General features: G+C 51.9%; 9 protein-coding genes across 9 annotated transcripts; 2 read left to right on the forward strand and 7 right to left on the reverse strand.

Annotated features, from left to right (window-relative positions):
* Positions 1–13: 13 nt before the first annotated feature.
* Positions 14–1,972, reverse strand: cia1 (iron-sulfur cluster assembly protein CIA1). Its single transcript, XM_067626997.1, has one exon. The coding sequence runs from the start codon at positions 1,685–1,687 to the stop codon at positions 284–286; it is 1,404 nt and encodes a 467-aa protein (XP_067481342.1). The 5' UTR covers positions 1,688–1,972; the 3' UTR covers positions 14–283.
* Positions 1,783–5,232, reverse strand: ASPBRDRAFT_671852 (IQ calmodulin-binding motif domain protein; the record flags this gene model as incomplete). The annotated part of the gene is made up of 2 exons (XM_067628850.1): positions 1,783–2,546; positions 2,667–5,232. 2 exons carry the CDS (start codon positions 5,230–5,232, stop codon positions 2,257–2,259), a joined length of 2,856 nt encoding a protein of 951 aa, XP_067481343.1. The 3' UTR covers positions 1,783–2,256.
* Positions 5,233–6,395: 1,163 nt separating this feature from the next.
* ASPBRDRAFT_194979 (uncharacterized protein) lies at positions 6,396–8,727 on the reverse strand (the record flags this gene model as incomplete). The annotated part of the gene is made up of 3 exons (XM_067620815.1): positions 6,396–7,008; positions 7,060–7,424; positions 7,480–8,727. 3 exons carry the CDS (start codon positions 8,725–8,727, stop codon positions 6,396–6,398), a joined length of 2,226 nt encoding a protein of 741 aa, XP_067481344.1.
* A 65-nt stretch (positions 8,728–8,792) lies between these two features.
* Positions 8,793–9,949, reverse strand: ASPBRDRAFT_41899 (uncharacterized protein; the record flags this gene model as incomplete). Its single annotated transcript, XM_067624686.1, has 2 exons — positions 9,457–9,949; positions 8,793–9,394 (listed from the first exon to the last, which is right to left on the reverse strand). Coding segments are annotated over exons 1-2 (421 nt in total), but the record flags the coding sequence as incomplete, so codon positions are not given.
* A 677-nt stretch (positions 9,950–10,626) lies between these two features.
* ASPBRDRAFT_121832 (DUF2293 domain-containing protein) lies at positions 10,627–13,780 on the forward strand (the record flags this gene model as incomplete). Its single annotated transcript, XM_067617464.1, has 6 exons — positions 10,627–10,761; positions 10,814–10,933; positions 10,996–11,286; positions 11,368–12,099; positions 12,192–13,570; positions 13,654–13,780. The coding sequence occupies 6 exons, from the start codon at positions 10,627–10,629 to the stop codon at positions 13,778–13,780; spliced, it is 2,784 nt and encodes a 927-aa protein (XP_067481346.1).
* Positions 13,781–14,318: 538 nt separating this feature from the next.
* Positions 14,319–14,680, reverse strand: ASPBRDRAFT_194981 (copper metallochaperone ATX1; the record flags this gene model as incomplete). The annotated part of the gene is made up of 2 exons (XM_067620816.1): positions 14,319–14,470; positions 14,593–14,680. The coding sequence occupies 2 exons, from the start codon at positions 14,678–14,680 to the stop codon at positions 14,319–14,321; spliced, it is 240 nt and encodes a 79-aa protein (XP_067481347.1).
* Positions 14,681–15,278: 598 nt separating this feature from the next.
* Positions 15,279–18,462, reverse strand: ASPBRDRAFT_122479 (uncharacterized protein; the record flags this gene model as incomplete). Its single annotated transcript, XM_067617519.1, has 4 exons — positions 15,279–16,302; positions 16,355–17,048; positions 17,108–18,169; positions 18,360–18,462. The coding sequence occupies 4 exons, from the start codon at positions 18,460–18,462 to the stop codon at positions 15,279–15,281; spliced, it is 2,883 nt and encodes a 960-aa protein (XP_067481348.1).
* A 433-nt stretch (positions 18,463–18,895) lies between these two features.
* On the forward strand, positions 18,896–19,734 carry ASPBRDRAFT_54131 (kinetochore Spc25 family protein; the record flags this gene model as incomplete). Its single annotated transcript, XM_067627179.1, has 2 exons — positions 18,896–19,127; positions 19,190–19,734. 2 exons carry the CDS (start codon positions 18,896–18,898, stop codon positions 19,732–19,734), a joined length of 777 nt encoding a protein of 258 aa, XP_067481349.1.
* Positions 19,735–19,970: 236 nt separating this feature from the next.
* Positions 19,971–22,194, reverse strand: ASPBRDRAFT_54132 (SKI complex subunit WD repeat protein SKI8; the record flags this gene model as incomplete). The annotated part of the gene is made up of 7 exons (XM_067627180.1): positions 19,971–20,154; positions 20,210–20,396; positions 20,470–20,563; positions 20,627–20,796; positions 20,844–21,104; positions 21,163–21,199; positions 21,904–22,194. 7 exons carry the CDS (start codon positions 22,192–22,194, stop codon positions 19,971–19,973), a joined length of 1,224 nt encoding a protein of 407 aa, XP_067481350.1.
* Between the last annotated feature and the right edge of the window lie 457 nt (positions 22,195–22,651).

The raw sequence follows: 22,651 nt of genomic DNA on the forward strand, positions 1-22,651 counted from the left end.
TAGGTGTATGTATGGCTTGCTTGGGATCTTCGCCTTTTTGAACGGATTTCTGTTTTCTTGGTCACCGGAGGAACGTGCTTCCTCCTCATGTGCATTTGTCATCTTTATCTAAGATGCTACTTGGCATCATCCAAACATGAACAAAGTTTATGACCGCTTCCTGAGATATATAGCCAGATACAATGCCCCACCGTCTATATAAGCCATGATACTCATCCACTTGTACACATCGTATACACCTTGATCAATAGTCGATATCCAACTAGTTTAAACCCAAAGATGATTACCGCTTCACCGTCCAAACCTTAACACTGCCATCATCAGCCGTAGTGATCAAAACCTCTTCCTCCTTGCTCACGTCGCGACCACGATCCGCACGCTTTGCCCAAGCCACATGATTGATCTCGTAGATGCCATGCGCCCCTGTCAACGCCGCCAGAACCACCCACTCCGTCCGCACAATCACCTCCTTTGCCGCCGCCGCCGCCGCTGCAGGCGGATCCATATCCATAGGCTGCGACTCGCCCGCAGAGTTATCATCCACCACGACCAAGCGCTCCTCATAGATCACAATGCGACCATCCGCACCTACGGACGCCAGCAACCCCGTACGCTTGCTCCAAGCCACCGCATAAACAGCCAGATCATGCACCTTGGGCAGAACCGTCTCCTCCTCCCAAGTCTCATCCAGGCCCGTCGGACGCAGAATACTAGGCATGCCTGTGCCGCCAGCCGCAGCCTGCTCCTTAGGCTGCCTCCTCCAGACCCTAACGGTACGATCATCCGAGCACGAGACAATCCGCGGACCCGACAACTCCCTCTTCACATCCGCCTTCCACTGCGTCAACAGCGCCTCTTCCAAACAGACCGGCGCATTCTCCACACTCTCCCAGTCCACAAACCACACAGTCCCCTCATGACCCCGCAAACAAGCAACCTGTCCCCAATCATCCAGATCCTCGCGCCAAATGCGAATCGTATCATCGTAGCTCGCACTAGCCAAGCACTCCTCCACCGGATGCCACGCCACGCACTTGACATCACCCTCATGCTCTTGCATCACCGCCACCGTCTCGAAATTGTTGTCCCCGTCATCCAAATCCTCCCAGATCCAGATCGATTTGTCCCGCGAACATGTTGCAAGGAGCATTCCCGAGGGGGACCACGAGACGGATTTGACTTCGCTGTCGTGCCCGTCTAGGAGGACGGCGAAGCGCCATTCTTCGTCTTCATCGTCTTCGTCGTGATCGTTGCCTGTAGCTTGCTGTTGACGGAGAATGTCGGTTTCTTGTGATTCGCTCTGGTGAGTGTTCGTGGTAGTAGTGGTGGTGGTTTCTTGACCCAATCCCCATCCTTCATCGCCCGTCGTGTGTCCGTAACTGTCCCATCGACGCCATATGCCCGCGGTGGCGTCGAAACTGCCCGTCGCGAGGACGCTTTCGCCTTCAACGTGTGGCTTCCAAGCTGCGGTGCGGACGCTGCGCTTGTGTCCACCGGAGATGGTCGAGAGGAGCCGGAAGTTGGTTAGGGAGTAGACGCGCACCGTCTTGTCGGAGCTGCAAGTAGCGACAATGGGAAGTCGGGGATGCGGTGCTGTTAACCAGGTGCGTTCGAGCGAAGGCGGGGTCAAATCCGACAGCAGCTGAAGGTGGGGGGACGAGGAGGCGGGGCTGTCGACGGCGGCCATGGTGAGGTTGGAGGGTATTGTGGTCTATACAGAGAGAGAGCCCGCCTTGGTTTCCTGCCGTGGATATCTACTCTGGCTCTCAGGAAGTCGGCGAATGATTCAATGGAAGAGGGTGGGAATACCGTGGGATCTGGCGGGGAGAGCGAATACTGAACTGATAATGTCGTCGCTGCGGTGGATCGGCGATTAGTCACAACGCGGTGAACTCACCAGTTGCTGGTTGTTCGTCCGATGCCGGCTTATGGACAGTTACTTCTAAAGGGCTTTCTTTCATTCTACAGAGTACTCTGCACAAGCAACTCATCCCTCTCAAGCCGAACCGCAGAGGTACAAGCTGCAACAGATATAGATTCACGTCCACATTAGGTACAGAAATATCAACACTACGCCTCTTCCCCTGCCCCCCCAAATTCTGGTCTACCCTCATGTTATAGACAGTTATCCCTCCAAGAAAGCCCATGTAAAGATAAGAAACCATATAAAATGACAGAAAAAAAAAAGAGAGATAAGGCTCTTGTCAGCTCGAAATATACAGCTGTGCTCACGCTCCGTTATGGAGCCAAGCAACCCTAAGCCAGGATGCGATCGTAGACCATGCCATGACATAACCAGTCCACCTCGCGCATTTTCTCCAACTCTTCAGTCAATTGTCCGACCTCCGCCACGAACTCGGGCATACCGGCTCCTGCGAGACTCTGGCTAGCCGTGGTAGTGGCCCGCACCCTCTCACTGGCGCTGGATGCGCTCAGACGAGAGAGAACGTGAGCCCGTAGACGCGACAAAATCAACCGCGCCACAGGGTCCGTAAAGCTGGCGGCAGTGGTCGCGCTCCCGCCTGATCCTGCAGAGCCAGTAGATCCTGCAGGTTCGGACATGGTGGACGAGGAAGCAGCCGACGGTCCCGACGGGTCTGGGTCCGTTTGGATGTCGACTGTTGTCTGCGTCGCCCCCGCCGGTGAGGCGGCAGCGCAGGCGGCACCCACGGGCGCTAGCACTCGTCGAATGGTGGCCGCCAATTGGGCGCTCGCACTGGGAGGCATCGGGTGGGTGGACTCCAAGATCGACTGAACCCGATCAGGTTGAATCTCATTGAAGTCGAGGGACAAGATTCGGTCCGCCTCGGCCTTCCACTGAGACCGGACATCACGTTTGAGCAGGTTCTTGGCTGTTAAGAGTATGGACGCCGTCGCAACGATCCGGAATGCCTGGGCATGTAATCGTCCAAGCCGTTGGCGATCCAACTCCAGGGTCTCAGGAATCAGCTCGTCCGACACGGGGGCATTGCTCAGCATCAGATCCACCAGTCCTTGCGCGTAGACCTTCGCCATAGGGGGTTGCGGCTCGCCATTAACGTTCTCTGGATCCCGCTTCCGCATCTCGTCTGCGAGAACCTTTCGGTAAGTCCGCCAGAAACGGCGGGTCTTTCCCAGGCTCAGCGAGCCATCCTGGAGACCTTTTTCGAACGTTCTCTGTTCATAGCCAGGCGCCTCCTGGATGAGCTGTGGCGCCGCCATCTGGATCATGAAATTAGTGTGATCAAGAGACAGGAGATCGATGATTCCCATAAGTCTTGCTAGGCGATCGATTGCATCCCCGGACGTATTCTCGACAAAGCTTTTGACCACAGGGTCGCGATAAGGAGCGCAAAGCTTCGGGAGAATGGTGTTCATGAACTCGAAGAATTTATCGTAGGAGAAAGCGCCAGCCTTGCACTGGTTTTCGATTAACTTAGGATCCAGCACTTCGCTGATCAGCACGTGGAGCGAATTTCCGGGCCGAAGAGAACGCAGTAATCGATCCTGTATCACAGTGGCCATGGCCACCGTCCAGTTCGTGCCCAGACCGGCATCCACATCTCTGCGCATCATTTCACACATATGCTGCATGATCCTTTTGCGGGGCTCCGTATATTGCTCCTCGTCAATCTTAAACGCCTTGTTGATGAGGAGCTCATGAACCAGCGCCCGGTTCTCCGGAAGGGCAGTAAGGATCCGAGTGAACCGTTCGTGAGGTGAAACCCGCTGCTTGTCCAACTCCTTCAAGACTGCGCTATCCACGTTGTTGAACGTCTCACTGATGGGAGATGCAACGCTCTCTGTGAGAGCTTCGGTGGAGGGCGCAGCTTCCGCTGACCGCGGGATAGCTTGCTTCTTGGAGGCAGTACGCTTCTTCTCACGCTTAGCCTTTTTCAAGGCATCGCGCACCATCTGCATGGCCCGATCAGACCCCGCCAGGCGCTTCAGCCTGGCAAGGAGCAAAATCTGGTTCTGTCTGATTCCCTGCCGATAATCATCGGCCACACCACCGGCGCGATCATCCTTGACTGTCTGCCAGATTAACTCCAGCTCGATAAACTGAGCCAGCATGATCTCAATCAAAACGCTGGAATCATGTGCCTTCCACGCATGGAACGCAGAGAAAAAAACACTGTATGCCTCACATAGGGCCTGGAGCTCCGCGGAGATGGCCAGAGGCGAGCAGCAGCCGGAGGAGAGCAGAGGGGTGACTTGCTCGAATGCCACGAGGAGCTCCCGTGCTTTGGCAATCAGATCCTGTTCCTGTTCCCCGTTGCTACTCAAAACCTCTGTAGGATGAGTAACAATCAAGTAGCTGCTAAGAAACGTGCGCACAGCACCCCGGCCGCCCATGGTGCCGCTCTCCATGTCTTGCAGCCCGCACAGCCGAAGGACTCGGGCCGTAGTGTTCAAAACTAGATCCGCCGATAGCAGGGCACCCACATCCTCAAAAGTCATGTCACGGATGCGACTGGCCGTCAAGTCTAGGTCAAGAAACTCCCGCATGACCAATGTGGAATGGTATGTCCTCCATGCACGTTGAATCGTTCTCGCTGCTGCGTCCCGCGTGATAAGGCTCGCTGAGGTCTTCGACATCTTCTTTTCGTCCGTGGAATGCAGGCTACTGGTGCGGTGACGCCGCTGGCTCTGTTGATATAGCACTCGCCTCTTCTCTACCTCTGCGAATTTCTCAGCAATCTCCAAGCGGAGCCGAGCGTGCTCAGCGGCCTTCCTTTCCCGGTTGTCTTCGGCTTTCTTCTTCGCCCGGCGGACTTCCTCTTCGCACTTGGCAGTGATTTCAGCCAGTAACCGTTCCCGAGCTTGCTGGGCAGCTAAAGCGCGTTCCTCTCTTTGCAAGTTTCGTGTAGCAGCTTTCGCGAGGGCAGCACGCAGCCTCACCTTCTCTGCGTGTAACGCGCGATCGGCAAGCCGTGCCTTGCGGCTTTCAAGGATAGAGGTCCGCCGGAGATGCTGCGCTACGTGATCGGTAGAAGATGCGCCATGAGCCGACGCATTCGAGTGCTGTGAATGAAGTGATGATATCGAGCTTCGACGGGATGAGGCTGCTGATGAGCGACGGATCACACTGGGTTTCCGGGCAAAGCGAGCGGCGAGGTGGGCAGGGAGGCTCAGAGGAAGAGTAGGTCCATCCGATGACATCTCTACATCTGGGTTGTTCGAAGGTTCGGAGACGGCGGGGCTACCGGCATCCGGGACATGGACCTCGATGTCTGAATTGCGACGGATCATGTTCTATTAGGTTGAGGGTTTATAGCTGCACTGCTAATGCATCCGCGCCAGAAAGACCGATAGGGAGGGGCTTATCGGAGGGGTGGGGAAAATCGGATGGGTGTATTGTATAGCGACCGGATTATATAGTGCGATGGTCAAGAACTAGTCAAATCCGTGTTGTAGACAGACGGAAAAGGAGAGTCTGGATAACGTTTGGCAGGACAAGAAGAGTGTCGTCGGGACGGATACGCAGCAGCACCGAAGAGTCGGGGAAGGGTTCGTAATCAAGCTGAGGGTTGGAACATGCCCCGAAGAGATCCGTGCTTCGTTTCAGAGGAGAGATTAGTGAGCAGCAGGCAGAGAGTCAGAAGGAAGGACAAAGAAAGGACGGAAGGAAACGCGTGGAGCGGTCGAGGAGGGAGAAAGGAGAGGACAGCAGAAGATTCCTAGAGAGAGGAGGAAGCAGAGTGCCTAGAAGTAGGGAAGATAGATCTTCAGAAGGAGAGAGATTCAAAGCAGCCAACCATGGTTGGGATCCTGCATTCATTCGATCATTCTGCATTTGCATCCAACTTTACTTTTGTCGTCATCGTCATCTTCGCCCGATTCAGCCAAATCTCACCCCCATATATGCTTAGCTAAGCATCCCTTGCGCGCCTGGGGCATACATCACCGGTACATCACCACTAGTTAAGAGAACTTTGTGGGATGGAAGAAGAAGTATAGAGAGAAAAGAACTATGCGACTTCACCCTTCTATCTACCCATTAGCCTTCCAAATCTAGTATTACACAAAGCAAAAGCATCCTCCAACCTCCCCCTACCTCCAACTACCTCCATCCGATGCGCCGTATAACAAAGCGTGCGGGTGCAACAAGGACTGAAGTCAGTAGACACGACTGTCGATCTCACATGCTTCAACACCAAACGCCCATACTACCATAACCCACGCAAAAAAAAAAAAATAAATAAAAAAATAAAAAAAAAAAATAAAAAAGAAAGAAAGAAAGAAAGAAAGAAAGAAAGAAGGGGAAGAAACATATCAATGTGTCGTTGAAGGCAGCTTGCAGTTGGACCGGCCAACTTCTGTCATGGCAGCTTCATTATGGTGGTCGTTATCCGCCTCCCCCAGTAGCCTCTCGAGGAACAGCCGTGTGTATGTATATAGTATATAAAGAGACTTCACCGATGTCCAAATATGTCGATGCTCTCCTGATCATCTTCCTCATCTTCTTCGTCATCTTCGCTAGCATCTTCTGCTCCTTCGGATCCGCTATCGCCCGACGCGCCATCCTCGTCCAGCGCTCCAACCTCCGCATCAGAGGCCCCATCAACAGATTCGGTTTCCTGTCCGAGGAAACCGTAGCTGTACTTGATTTTGGTGCCCCATAAGCGAAGCTCGCCGCCATCATTGTCCCCACTGTCCCGGAAGGTTAGGCCGCTGAAGAAAGATGTTGATCGCGACCTCTCCGAGTCACGATCTGGCGGGATGCCAAAATAATTACTAATCACTGGGGAGACTGCACGACCACGAGTCAGGCTAAAGGAAGAGAATTGGCCACTTGCGTCGGCAGACAAAGGTGCGTTAGTCCGAGGAGTAGCCGAGTCCGGCCTCGGGACACTGTTCGTGTCAATGCGCAGCGAGGCCAGCGTTGATAATACGGTCTCACCCCCCCCGGAGGAGGAAGATCTGGTTCGGGAAATTGCCATGTCTGCGCTATCGCCATCGCTTTCTGGGATATCCTGAGCATCCCGGTGCAGAAGCTGTTTTTGGGCTGTATTATATGATTCACACCTAGCCTTCCGTTAGCATATCGTGTGGAGAGAAAGTCATCAAAGGACTCACATATCACATCGAAGACCCAGCCAATGATACTTGACAATAGACTTGGCACCACAATCATTGCAATATATAAGAGCCCTGGTGTCTCTGAATTCGGCTGGCATAGGCTGGCTTTGGATGGTTCGATCCAGATTCCTAAACGTAGACTCCATGTTTGTTATGGTTTTGCTGCATATCGGACAGCGGTACGAAGATTTTGCATATTCAGAGAGGCATCGCTGGTGGATGCTATGCCCACACCGCATGAAGACCACGGTTTCTGGCGATGTGAACATATAGTCACCGCAAATCGGACAGTCGCATTGCGTAGAGCGCTCTATGCATCGATGCGTGTTCTCGATAGAAATCGGAAGACAGACACTACACGTCTAAACCTCACATCAGCACCCCACGCCTGTCAATCTCAGTCGATTCGTCCCTTACCTTGCAGTGGAAGAAGTCCTTCCCCAGACCCTGCCCAATACGGCATATGCCACAATCATTGCAATGATATATACTCTTATTCGCGTCATTGTCCCAGAGCTTACAAACGTGGCAATAGTACTGCGCCGCCGTTTCGCCACAATGTCCGCATGACTGTGCCGCAGGTTGAGCATGCCCACATAACATGCACAGCATATGCTCTGTCTTTGGCCGATCAAGATGATGATCCTCGATTTCATCGTGGCAAAACCGACAGGTATACCATTTCTTGCACGCATAGCACTGCAATTTCACGTTTCTCTTGTAGTGCCGACAGCCCAAAAAAACTTCCTCACATTCTTCTGCATCTAATTCTTCCCCTTCACCAAGAGGCAACTCGGGCTCCTTCCGGGGCGCATATGTTGGTAGCAAATCTTCAGGCGTCAAGTTGTACAAAGGGGTATCAGGTGCCGTTGAGACTGGAGATTGCGGTGATTGACCGGAAGATTGGACGGACCAGCCGCTGGGGCTATCCGCCCGTGGGAGGCTGCGTGGGCTACAAGGTGATGGACTTCTTGGAGCGGACTGATCACCAAGGTGCTTCTGTGAAGCATGGTAATTTTCCGTCATTAAGGCGTGGATCATCCGTGCCTGGTCTGCATTGCTGGATCCCAGATCCCTGATGGCATGGATTCTCTTCCTTAAGGCGCCCATCCCATCGTCCTCTGGTAAGGTGGACGAGATCCCACCGTCTTCACCTGGAACATGATCGTTCGAGTGTTGTTGTGGGCTTTGGGGGTCCTGTCTCGTGCTCGGAGGGGCTTCTTGCGCAGGAAAAGCGATAGGGGTAGATCGTACCGAAGGTGTCGAGGGGCTTCTATGCATGCCAGGTGAGCCTGGCAAACATGGTAATGAGTCCCCTGCTGGACTCCTGGGTAATTCCAAGGCAGGACTATGTTCTATTCCATGGTGTTGGTTGATCGAGTCGATCGGCAGCGACGTCGGCGAGATCGTACGACCATGGTCGGACCCCGCATATCCGCCGTTAGACGGGGGTTCAGCATGTTTTTCTTGTCCAGAGTCCGGCATTATGATCTTGGTGGTGTCTGCAGCCTTGCAAATGCCATTGACCAGCGGAACATGGCCTCGTGAGCTTGCGGGCGATTCAGGTCGGTTGTCGGGGGATGGCTGGGCATTGGCCTGCTGGGAGAGGCGGCGGGCTTGCCGAACGACGGGTTCGATGAAGAGGGAAGTAATGAGCCCACTCATGAAGGGCCTATGGCAGCATTTAGATGGGGTGTACCGTGGCTGGACGTCGGAGGAGAAGGAAGAGATTGCGGAAATAGGATTTTATTTTCTAGGTACGCAGAAATTACAGAATTAGGACTTCGCTGGAACGAGCCTGAGGGTCTGACAAGGGCTCCGGAACAGGCACCTCGAACATGTGACGCTGGGCCGACGTGGATGCTGATTCGCTAGCCGCGGTCGAGATCTACTTCCACCTTCAACGCTCCCGTATATCCCGATCACACGCCAGTGGCGACCATGCTGGCTGAAACATTGGTCCCGTCTCGCATCCAACCCAGCTTGCAGCTTCGCTTGAAAACGAAATCTGTTATGAAAGGGTATTTGAGCTTTCAGTTGAATTTCCATCTCCCGTACAAACATTGTAGATTATGGTGACTCAGATAATGTCGGGTTCTCGGAAGATATGCGTGTGCCTATACATTTTTGGGACTTGAGAATTTTAATTCAATGTCCGACAAAAGCAGGGCCCCCATACATTCCATGGAGACAGCGGGAATTAAAGATATCCTTGGTTTACCTCAAGCAGATATTTAAGCTATCATTGAGGAGTGACAGGGTTAGGTTGAATTGCCGGATTGTATCCTGCATCAATATAGGATCCCTTTGATCGATCCCTAGCCCTCTCAAGCTTAGGTTGGAGTCAGTCCCGCCCTGTCTAAGCTCTGCTTCTGAGGATGAATGATAACCTACGTGCGGTGGTCTTTCCTCACTTGGGGCTGCTCCCAATATTTCATCATCATCAAGTTTTTCACAATCTTATGCTCTAGACCTGCAACGTCGGCAGCTCGTTGGAGAAACTGTAAAGTATTGGCTATGCGCCGCGGGTTCAGCTCTTCCGGTGAAGATGAACGAAAAGCGGACCGCAGACTATGCCGAAGAACATGCCGGGCTGGAGTAGAGTAATTGATGGCCTTCAAACCCTGGCGATATAGGTGACGGTAGGCATGGACAACAGCTTTCTGATCCATCACAGGCTTTAGAGTCTGAGTAGGGGGGACCATCCTGCTGCGAAAGGTAGAGCGACCTCTCGGTCACAGGATGTAAATAGCAGCCAGGCCCTTGTCACCACCACCCTTATTCTTTGACTTCACAGCTATGCAAGGAATCAAAAAGAGCTGGCATTACTGTCCTTCTCCGGTCCAGTTAGTGGTTATCCGAGTGAATGATGATATATTGACAGGAGGATGGATAGCTACTAACTACTCCTCTCAGAAAAACGTTGGTCTCGGACTGGGGTGAATGAGGCAGGTCACGCTAGCCCCGATCAGGCAGGCACCAGCGGCGCCCGCGCGTTAGGCCGCAAATGGTTTAAGTTTGGTTGCCCTCCGGCGCTCTCGTTCCCTCTCCCACCTTTCCCTTCAAACCTCATCCGCCAGCCCAACCCAGTGTGTTGGAGGTTCTTTTGTATACTACCCTCGGCTGCCGCTGTCCTTGCTGCTCTGCATCCACTATACACTCCTACAGTTGGGAGGTCAGCGTTGAAACGGCTAACTGCCTTTTCGGTCTCATCAAGCACCCCTTTATCTCGCGGTATCAGGGCTAGTGCATCTTGTTGGCCAGAACAGTGGCTAGACCAGCTTGAACAGCTATCGTCTTGTTCCAGCTTAGTTCATTTTTCTTGACTTCCTGGGACTGCGATTCATGCTTAGGATTTTTCATTGTGTAGATATGGCTTACTAACCTGAAAATTATCCGTGTGTCTCCTAGCTGTCTTCTCGACGCGTCTGTCTAACCATTCGCTCCCGATGAATGATTCAGGTCTGGACGGCCTTTTTTCATGCAGTGTGTGTATCTGAATTGGTACCGGTAAAATGAAGGCTTGTCTTCTGTAGCTACTTGGGAAGGTTCTACATTGTCAGCATGGCCCGAGTATCTCGGAGACCTCCCTCGGTCCTTGCCCGGCGAGCTCCGAGCAGGATCGTCAAGAGAAACGCTCGGAAACATAGAGTGATTCTGGAATCTGTTACTCAAGAGAAGAAAAAACTTCGAAGTGTTGTATGTTGTTGTGTTGTCGGTTTCTCACGGGCACTCTTGACCAAGAAAGCAGATATCATTTGAAGCAAAGGCCCCTCCTGGCTACACCTTTATACCTGCAGGCAACCCTCAGCTTACAACGGCATGTAAGGAACTATGTCGGAAGGATGGTCTGAAGGTATTCGCTGTCACGGTATGCCGACAGCTATGCCCATTTTTGATCTTGATTCTCGTTTTTCTAATAGCGACGGTTAGACAACGCCGCATATGCACACCCACAATCTCTCCCAACATGTACATCGAATAGGGTATCATTTTCCAAGCGCTGCAGTCGCGGCAGTGTGCATGGATTTGGGCCTCTATCTCACAGCGGCAGGGAAAGCGGTGCCTTTTCGCACGGTTGGCGGTGAGAACGACCGCAAACGAGCTAATTCAGAAATCTCCCAGACCACTATCAATACAGAAGCGAGGGACGTCTTGAGAGACCTGTTTCCCAACATTCCAGATAACGATCTCAACCAGATTATCAAGACCGCATTTCAAAAGGTACGTGACGAGCCAGAGGAGAAGTAGATAGAAGGCAATCATAACATGCGAATGTGTGACACTTACTGAGACCGATTCAAGGGCCAGCGAAAAGTAGGGACGGCAGTTGAGCTACCCCTGGCTCGTCGGGCTCAGTTAGCGGTTGTGGCACATATCAGACACATCTACACTGACTACGATCGTCTCTTGAAGGCGACATCTTTCCATGAAGCTCGAACCTTAGTCGAAGAGCCCACCCTTGCAAAGTTAGTGGAATGGAGAGGAGACGATGAGAATGGGAAGACAGTTCTGGAGGACGTCTTCCGAGAGGTCATTGTCATATCGGACGATGAGGACAGTGATGCTGAGGGAGAGCCGTCTTCACCTAATCATCGCGATAACAGCGTCGTGGTGGTCTCCAGTAATCCCCAGGCTGACGAGCTTCAAACAAGGACGCTCAATTATGCAAACCCTGCCCTTCGTGATGCCCAGTTAGACCCATCGGATGAAGAAGCACCACCAGGCTTCCGCTACATCCCAGAAGCGCCCAGGAGGCATAAGATTGATCGTCGAGGCTTCAGCAGATATCAAGCTTGGGACCGCGCTCTTAATCGATATAGAAACATAGCAAACGAGAGTAACCAGCGCAGACTGCATGATGCCTCCGATTCTCGGGGCCCGGTTGTCACTCGACAACCATTACCAGGACCTGTCGGGTTTGACCCAGGTTCTGCTCATCGACCTCGTGTTTCTCTGGCACCCGTTGCTACGTCTAGTACAAGGCCCATCAGTACCAACATAGGTAGGACGGTCGCGGATCCTCTAATGGAACGGGTAAGTCACAAAAAGCCTTTATCCTGTGCTTACTATAACCGTGTCTCCATTTTTACCATTGAGAGAATTCACTCGAGCTGACTTTGAACGAGCCGTATGAACTGCACCGTATGGCTGAATTGCCTGTTCAGAGAAAAGAGATTGCACCTGTATCAAGTGCGGTCTCTACGGAGCGAGTGCCAGTTATCCAACAGCAGAAGCGTTCATATCAGCGAGAAGACTCGCCAAATGCGCCGGTATTTGTGAGTGGTCCGAGAGAGATTCGTGAGATGACCGGGAATCCAGCCGTCCTCCCAAGACCTCCGGGCCCTTCCCAACACAGGACCAATGTACAGCCACAGGATCATGCATTGCCTTCTATTGAGACTGCTACACCCGTGGAAATCCGACGCCCCAACAGTGGCCAGCTGGATTACCTTGCCCAAAGGATCTCCGGGAATTTCTCGATTCGCTCAATAACACCCCACCGTCCGGCTCGGCAGGAGGTGATACACCACGATCCCGATAACTCTGACCGAGATCAGGCTTCTAAACGGAGACGTATGGGTCACTACGAGCGTGAACGGCTTTGTCACACCACTCAAGCCAGGGTTGTCACCGCTGGTGCGACGTTCCCTTACGCAAGTGGCAGGTATCAGGATACTCCTGGACATACTCACTTAAAACCTTCTTCAATCCAGGACGATATCAATTTCCGTAGGAGATATGCCGCCCCCGTTGGATCTCATCCTTATGCGGAAGGTCAACCAGAAAGAGCTCAGTACTCCACTTATGCTACCGCACCTGGCCCCAGGACCGAGACAGCCGTGTATCAAAGGCCAATGGAAGACGTACATGGCCAAGCATCTCACTTTGTTCCTTCTGGACTGCCCATCCAGTACAGGTCTTCAGGTCAATCTCAAGTTGTGCCAAGTACAAGATATGCCATTCCTGAGGATAATGCTACTGATAGGCTTATTCCTGTGCGGCCCTCTGAGTTGAGAGAGCGGCTTGTCTATCATGAGGTTCCTAGATATAACTCTGGCAGTACAAGACCGCTTGAAGTGACCCAGTTGGAGGACACTACTCGCCGCGGCAGAGAATATGACCACACCTTGGCATCACAGGAACCGTCTCAAGGACGGCACTATGCAGAGGACTTCGTTCGAGCCGTTGATTCACGGGATCCGGTCCCAGCAAAGTATCCAGCACAGCGTCGTCTTCAAACTGCAACTTACCCAGTCTACTCCCACCCTCCCCCGGTTGGAATCCCGGTGCAGACCGAACAATACATGCGTAGTTCGCCCGGTAGCACAGAATGGAGCAGGCCCGTCGGTCGTGTTTGTCTGGAATCCCGGGCAGGACCCGCTATCCAGGATTATGTTGTGGCCGATCATCAAGGTCCAAGGAATCACGTTGACAGGGTACCTAATCCGCCGGTTACAGCCCGCCACTACGTCAGAGGATACGAAGATGCTGTGGAAAATTCACGGTATGGACCTTTGCAAACCGGGGCTGAGCATGGTGTCCCCTTCTTGCGATTGCTTTTGTTACTAACGGACTCGAAACGGACAGGCAAGCCTATGAACTTCCGCGCGATGACTCGCGGATGGAAGAACAACGTTATCCTACCTATGTAAGGCGTGTGGAGCGGGCTCCCTATTCAGTTCCTGAGGGTCGAACTGTTGTTATTGTGGATTAGAAGTCTCCGGGCTGCGTTCGTCGATGTGTTCTATGTAGATGTCCGCATATGCATTGCTGTACATAAATCTTGAGCTCAAGCGTCAAGCGGATGTGATACCCGACCACGTGTCAACAACAAATTTGACAAGCGAAGTGCTATCTCGCTTCTCACGCAGCTATTCTGTTAGAGCACTCAATACTACATGCACTCGTGTCTCTTACATAAATATCCGCATAAGTAGTCAGTCGTCATCACCAGCCGCAAAGGATGCCAGACAGATAAGCAGATCGTCGTGTAGCTCAGTAATGAAAAGATGTGAAAGTACTCAAATAATTGCGGTATATACAACCATGCAGATAGCAGCAAGCAGGTCAGGGGTATTGGGGTATCTCGCATCACTACCTAACGCAGTAGCCCCTCCTCCCACTTTCTCATTATATGCACGCATGCATAACACTGCCCCCTCCCCGCCTCTCCTAATAATAACTTCATTTATCACCTGCCCGAGGCCAACGGGAGGGTGCTCCAAAGGATCTTTCTTGTATATATATCTTTCTTAAACACTCATCGTCTGGCCATCAGCCTCTCCACTGTTGACTGTCTTTCCGGTCTTCTTGATCGTAGCCAAAACGGTATCGTAGGGCACGGAGGATTCGGTGACAACGTTGGCAGTTTGGGATTCCAGGTTGACATCGAAGGACTTGACACCTGCGGGGTGGGGCAGAGAAAGAGAGAAGTCAGTGAACCGGTACAGTGCCACTTATTGATTATTCTTTCCCTTGACTTTGAGGTATTATGAACAGATGAAAACCGTGGAGGAATAAACATACCCTCGAGCTTCTTTAGGACTCGTTCCACGGCACCGGAGCAACCGCCGCAGCTCATGCTGACGTTGAACTTGTATTGGTGGTCGGACATGGTGTGTAATGTTATGAGTAGTGTGAACAAATAATTTAAGAGAGAAGAAAGGTGTTATTGGACTGGGCGGAGGGGTCAGGAAAGGAGTAGAAGCAGAAGTAGTAGTAACTAGTGGTTGTAGTATTTATTTTATCAATCGAAAAAAGAGTCCGGACAGAATGACGATGGCGGGGCTGAAGCAAGGAGAGGGTGGAGACGGACGGGGATAACGTCGATCGATGGGCGTTTCGAGTTGAGCAGCAATAATAATATGCCGGTCTTGTAATGGGAGCAGCAACAGCGAAGGATTATTTAGTATCTAGTTCCTAGGAGTGAATAGACTAGATAGAGAGAAGAGAAGGGAAAAGAGTACTCAAGGGATGAATGGAATCCCTTTCGTTTCTTATACGTTCTCACAGTTGGGATATCGCAATCCCGAGGCGGGGCAAAGAATGCGCAGAAATCGCTCATTGTCTTACCAATCAATTAATCAATCAGAGCAGACGGCTTGCCCTGATGTCTCTCTACGGTAGACATCTAGTCTATTCGGAAGTGTTTAATGCTAGAACGCCTTCGTCTCAAATACTCTTTTTTTGTCAGCTACTCTAACGAGGCTGCTTTAGAAACCAGCCGCGCGCTTCTTTTTGCGTGCCTTGATTACACTCTTTCGCCCGGCTTCTCGACCACCAAATGCACCTCGCTCGATCTGTGTCATCGGAACATCTTCCTCTACAACTTGACTGCTTTGCAGTCTAAGGACAGGCGCCTCACTGTTCTCTGGTTGACTCCCCCATCCCCGCACATCAGGAGTAACAGAAGACATCGGAGCCGGTGCAGATGCGTTCCCACTGGTTACACTGGTGGCTCCTAGGGATGAAGGCGTCTTCTTCCGTTGACGGCGTTTCGGGGTTGCTGCCTTAGATGCTGATTGCGACTCCTCCGCTCCCTGAAGCTGTATTGCCCTTTGCCAATTATACCCGGCCGGGTCGGCGCCTGGTTGCCAATGGCCCAACATGCTCGCCACTTTTTGAGGCATATTCCGCTCGCGCCTAAAGGTAGTAAATGCCGAGAGGCTGGTATATGTAGGCTGCATGTCTCCTTGACTCTCAGTCTCGGGTTCTCTGCGAACAAGAGTGCTTCTAGGTGTGGCGCTGCTGCCTGGGTCATCCAAGCTACCGGTGCCTATCCAGGCCGACCGCTGAGACGACGCTCGCTTCACACTTCTAGAGCTTGATACATCGATGGAGTCATCCACCGAAGCTATCGACGATGATGGGATGTTCCTTGGACTGATCCGCCTGCGGTCGTCGGATTCATCAACCCCAAAGAGCGTTTGAACTCTGATGCGTATCTGGGCCATGATCAGATCGACGGCAACGCCACGAATGATCTTCTCTTTCGTGATTCTCGTGCGCCCAGGGATATCGTGGGGCACGCCTGCCAGCCAGTCATTGGCAAGCAGATCATAGATTGCGAGAATATTCAATGATCGAACGAAGAGTGGACTAGAATGGCTGGACGGTTGGCGGTCATCTCTCCATTCCAAGAGAAGAGCTGGATGGTTGCTAGAAAGGAAATCCTGGAGACTGTGTGAATCCCGTTCGATATCATCGAGCAACGGGCTACTACCAAGGGCCTCGAGACTAAGAACAAATCAGCAAAAGATGATCGGTATTTAGCCGTAGAGTTACTCACCCTGTGCGACAAGTCTGGTGGTCGTTCACTCCTGCACCAGTGACCACCTCACTGAGCTCTTGTATAGCGTCCTGGAAACTCCTTTCGGAAATTTGCTTGCCAAGCTCGTCTTGTCTCGGTAACAACATTAACCTTCCAGTAGCAACAGCATAAACCTGAGTGTAGTCGAGAGTCCACTGAGGGATTGCAAGTGGCGTTATGCTAGACATCCCAGTGTCTCCAGTTGTAAGTATACCGCTGCCCAGCATGGATTCCTCGCAGTCCTCTACTACGAACTGATCTTCAAAGTAGGCCGACTGCACTCTCTGCACTCCCTGATGCCTTCTCTTCACCCGCAAAACATCTCTGGCGGCAAATTCGTCATCCTCGGTGCCTTCGCCGGGGGGTCCAATATAGATTGATTCGCGGACAGTAAGGTCTGAGTCTACCGCAAAAAGCTTGATAAGTCTAACATGAGGATCATAGTATTGTTTACCGACCGACGATGGCAGATGTGTGATTTCCTTGAAGAGGAGTGTTGTCAGCTGCACGCTGCTGGAGTGACGAGGGCCCTCAGTATCAGGAGGTGACAATGGAATCTCCATTATATGGGGGTCTGGTATCGATATCGCGTCCGTCTGGTCATGGGACGAAGATGGGCATTGCAACGCCAGCGCAATATTGTTGAGGCGCGAGTATAGAACGAGGTAGAAATCTGGTAAAAGGGTCAGTACACGTACCATGAGAAGGTTAGGTCTGCGGCCATCAAGCTACCTTCCCGCATAAGTAGAGGAGTCAGTCGTAATGTGGTGTCCTCGGGATCCCGGAAATGGCGCCAGGACAAACGGGGTAACAAAGGTGGTCGTGCATCGTTGTCAGTTGCATTGCTTTCAGGGTAGGATGTTAAATCTATCCAGAATATCCGAGTCGTCGTCAAGACGAAAAGATGCGACACATTGGCAGTACTTCTCTTGATGTCCAGGATCCACTCCGACCTTCGCTTCAGGCCAAGCTCGATTGTGTACGGATAAACCTCGCCGCTTTCGATGCGATAAAGCATTGGGCAGCGCCGATCAGATACGACAAAGCTGTTTACATCGCCGACCCATTCAATGACAGCCCATCCATCGTGACGAGGGTGGTCATCGATCTCTCGCCCATCTCCTAGGTCGAGCCACGGCAGTGAGCCAGAGTTGACAGACACGGCTGCCCAGTTACCCTTGTTCCGCCTGTGTCGACCAGAAAGCTCCCAAACGCTCCAACTACCTCGTTCATCAACAATAGCCAACTGCTTCTGATACCAGGGGTTGAATGTTACGTCCGCATGCGCAAAGCCTCCAGTCTGCTCGATCGATATCTCCACCAACGGATTCGCATCCAGGCGAGACTTGAGAGAACGGTCGGGAAATACGTGATCACTGCCATGTGATCCAATCACAGGCACTGGTGTTCGATGATACTGTGGTCGGAAGATGGTAGTCGAACGGGGCAAACGAGCGGCCATCCACGTCGCATTATCCTCTACCGTCCGCGCAAAGCAGATTTGACGGACAGGAGCCCCTCCCGCAGACCATTCAACGGTCTCCGTCTGTCCAATTGCTGGAACACGCGCCCAGGAAGTCGTCTTCCTTCGAAGTTCCACAACATCGTCTTCAATTTTCCGAAAGCAGATAGTGTTGCCGCACTCCCCGGATGCTATGGCGGCGATGGGTATAACACGGCTCCCCGAATCGTTATTCTCGAGATCGACCGCATATCCTAGGTCAAAGAGCGTAGAAATGGAAGGATTGCATATCTCGCAGTTGGTGATAGCATGGGAGACGGTTTCGTTGTTGGCTAGAGGCCAGCAAGCTGCAAGCTCGGGGTAGACGCGAGGCAAATAGCCCTTGTTCTCGATTGAGGAAGACTGCAATGCAGTGAGGGGCGACGAAACCGTAGTTTTGGTCACTCCGGCATAAGAGATGCATGAAGCTCCAGGAGATGTCAGTCTTTCAACTGGCTAACGTCGGTTTTCCAAACCACTTACATGGAGCTAATGTTCGTGAAAAGACCCATGTGTGTGATTCTGAATTGTACGTTGGTTTTCCCAGATGCCCATATTGCAGAGCACCCACAGAGTGTTCATCCATCAGGTCTGTTTCTGCTCCTGGCGATATGCGCTAACTCTAGCCTTCTAACCGTGGGCATATCGAGAACCAAAGTACAATGTCTTGCTCACAGCTTGCGGACTGATGGACGAGTCTCCTGGCAGTGTGCTCAAATGCAACTGCTCCTGACAGCTGTCAAATCATAATCCATGCATGCGCAAGGGTAAGGTGAAACATTGGTTGATCTCGCGAAGGGACAACCTAGTAGCAAAAGAAAAAAAAATTGGGTGATAGATCGATGCCAAGCTTCCGTTAGTCTGGAGTCCGACGGTTGCGCCGCAACACCGCGCTTCAGTGGCGCGATCGAGAACATTGAAACAAAGTCAGTAACCACCACCACCCCGCATCGCATACATCCACTACATCGCAGTCTACAATCACATCGGCACCGAATAACAGCGAGGCTGTATACATCATGAGCTCGTCTTTTGATCCGTCACTCTCGACAAGTGGCATGCGCCCGCCTCTGGCGTCGGCCGACGCACCGTCAATGGCCGATTCACTCCCCAGTATCAATTTCGGGTTTGAGGATCTCCGGAATCGCATGGCCCAATTTACTGCTCGCTTTGACGCATTTATTGAGAGAGGCCGCAAGCAGGTGTTGGAGGAGAGGAACCAGTTCAAGATTGGACTGGCAGAGCTACAGGGTAAGCTATCGATCGCTTTTGGGAGATGGCGCGAGAGCATCGGGCTAATCCAGGTCATGTAGAGGATGAACGCATGAAGCAAAGGGATATCGAGATCCTTGACCTCAAATCGCAAACGCACCAACAAACACTACAAAAAGAAGCCGCTGAAGCAGCGGAAATGCACGCCGCCATCTCATCCGTAACCCTGGAACGTGATTCTCGCCTCGCCAAGCGCGACCGCCTCAAGCAACAAATCGATGAGACCCAAAAGGCAATAAATCAAAAGTTGGAAGCACAGAAGATGCACGCCAGGTATCTGGATGCCCAAGCTCGGCTGAACGTGCCGGAATTGGATTTCTGGCAGGACTACCTGTGTTTACGCATTGAGGGAGCCGGGCGGGAGGATCGGCTAAAGTTTGTTTACACTCATCTGCTCGAAAAGGACTGGGAAGCGGAAGCGTGGTTTGAACTCGGCACAGCGAGCCGCGATTACGCGGTATTCCATACACGACCAAAACTCGATCGGGAGGCTCTCGAGCGGGAGCTCGATATTGTCAATGAGGATCGCGACTTTGGTGCGTTTCTGAAAAGGATGCGGAAATTGTTCGTTGATACCATGAAATAGGTGGGGAGATAAAGGCTACACCAGCTTTGGACTTACAAATAATGATTAATGTATCAATTTCAATGTTGTTTTGCTGTGGAAGTAGGCGCTACGATTCAAGGCTTCCAGTAGACAACACATTAAGGCGCTTATAGAGGCTTCCTTCGTCTCAGGATACACAGGAAGGGCCTCGAGTAGCCCGCTGGTAAAGGATCCGAACAACGAAAGCATTGAATAGTTCGCACAAGGGCTATGCACTAACCGCCAGTGGCTTCACGGTAGAAAGATATACTCCGATTTGCACCAGCCGTAGCAAATCCGACTGATCTCCCGATCTTCGATACCCATTTGACACTCCAGATTGCTTTCTCTGTTTCGGAATGGGTGGCCACACATGCTCTCGTGTCTATTGACCAAACCTTGACCTTTCCATCAAACGACCTTCTAAGCGTTAGGTAGGCGTTCAATAATTAAAGGTGTTATGCATAGCACTTACCCGCTAAGGAGATACTCCCCCGTGGGACTCCACGAAAGCGACATGACCCATGCGGTGTGCCCCGAGAGACTCGCCACTTGTTCGCCAGAGGATGTGTCATAAAGCACAATTACCTTGGAATCACCAGCAGCAGCGAGGAACTTTCCCCCAGGAGAAAATGCAACAGCTCGTACAGGTTTAATAAGGCCTGTATATACATGTTAACTAACCACTGGACCTGATACCTGCTTCGACTGAAGCTAGCTTGGGAGAGTACGCACCTGATAGGCTGAATGGCATGCGACCACTTTCTGTACTGAAAATGTAAACACTACCATTTTCGTGTCCACTTGCTATGAAGCGGCCATCCGCAGACTAAAATGATCATCATTGAGCAAAAGCCCCAACAGTAGCAGAAGTAGACAAGGCTCCACGTACCAAATCTATGCAGGTGCCGAAGCTACCTTTGGTTTCATAGTCTCGTATTTCTTCGCCATTAGTATCCAGATCCCACACCTTGATATGCCCATCTTGCGTAACACCGGCAAGATATTGTCCGTCTTCGGACAAAGCGATGGCCCAGACATCTGCAGGCGTCACCTTGTTGACTGGATCATGGTCAGTCGCAGGATTGACTCAGCGGAGGGCTACCTACCAGATGCCCCCTCATCTTTCGCCCAGATTCCGTCATGACAAGACCAAATCATGATTTCACCGCCGAAGCCAATACTGACGGCCCTCGACCCATTCCCGTTAGTGACCACATGATGGCACCCAACGTTATGGGCACCGTCAATAGACTGTATCAGCGGGAAATCGGGGTCTGTAGTCGAGTGCACTTTGAGGGAAGAAGTACCCGAGGCCGACAAGATCTGCTTGTCAGTCACGGCCAGTGCGAATATATCAACAGGATGGGCTGTCCGTAGATTTAGTACATGCCAGGGATTGTAAGGGGCTTATCTGAATATACGAACCATTGTCTGCAGAACCGCAAGAGAGATATTGTTTCGACTGAACGCAATCGTGTCACAAGTTAGAATCTACCTCAACAGCATCATGATCCCCCAAATCAAGACATTACCATGCTGAGACCAGAGCTCTATACGCCTAGGTGGTGTAGGCCCCAGGAAAATTGAGCGCGCTGTATGGTTGTTGAGACGGGACGCGAGTTGACAATCATGGCGGGACAGAATGGCTGGCGGCCGAATGAGATCATGTTCCCGATGGCACCCACCACTGCAGCGGACCTTCAATGGAAGACTGGCATCCTCCGCCCGATCCTACTAAGCTACTGAGTCCGTGCAATTGTACTATTGTATGCAAAGACCTTGAATATTTATTCAATTGATCTCAGGCAAGATATACACATATACAAAATGGCCACAGTATAACTAAAGAAAACAACACTAATATAGAGAACCCTCAGGCTGTGCCAGACGCCGAATGCCATGCAGCATTTATCCTACACTTCATGAATACCAGGTAAAAATACAATCCCCCAATGCAAATCAAAAAAAATAAACCGTCCGTTTTTCATCGTATATGTCTCCCTCTTCTTTCTTTCTTTAAGCCGTCTGAGTTTGCTTCCATTGCTTCTTGACACCTAAAGGACGATATATGATCAGTCACTGGAATGGCATTGAGGAAAAGCTCGATAACAGAGATTTGCACCTACTTTCGACGCAATGGGGACACAGGACATGCGAGCGCTTCACCTGGCCACATCCGGAGCATGTGCTGAGACTCTTGACGTCCTTCAAAGCCTTTCCAGCCATTTGCCGATGACGCTTCTTCATGTGAGAGGTCTTCTTCTTGGGAACAGCGCGGAGAACAGAGTCCCAAAGACCTTCCATAATACCGGGGATGTTCAATGAAATGGCTGCGGGCCTAAGATAGTTGTGAGACCAGGCGGAGGCATTCATGGCGAGACCAGACCACCGTCCTACCGCGGCGGCGGACACGGTTTCCGTGAGCAGGAAGCCTCGCGAGAGCATCGGGGCGGACATGGTGGAGGGAAGGAGTCGCAGGGCCATGATTCGGGAGGTGCCGATAAAGGCTGGGACAGAATTGGAGCTCAGATTGGGGAGGAGAGAATTGGGCGGAATGGCTGGCAAGGCGGCGGCATAAAATCGAATAATTCTGAAGCTTTTCCAGTCCTGGGCGGCGGTTGGCCCGATTTGGGGTCTGGAGAGACGCTAGTCCGTTGGGGGAATAGCGGGCCCCCCTGAGTCGCAACCACCGCTTTTGGGTTGGATGGCCAGAGCAACGCAGCTTTAAGGGGCCCCCGGTTGTTCTGCTTCCACTCCCTCCTTCGCTCCAAAACGCTTGGGCATCGCCGTTGCTCTGTTCTAGTTACTCGATCTACTAGTAATTCTTCTCCTTGGTGGGCTGCCCCCCTCTTCTTTTCTTCTTTCGCTGTCAATTCCTCTCCAATCTCTCCGTTTGTTTACTCTTTTTTTGCCC

The sequence above is a fragment of the Aspergillus brasiliensis genome (assembly GCF_001889945.1).
Source record: "Aspergillus brasiliensis CBS 101740 unplaced genomic scaffold ASPBRscaffold_4, whole genome shotgun sequence".
Lineage (NCBI taxonomy): Eukaryota > Fungi > Ascomycota > Eurotiomycetes > Eurotiales > Aspergillaceae > Aspergillus > Aspergillus brasiliensis.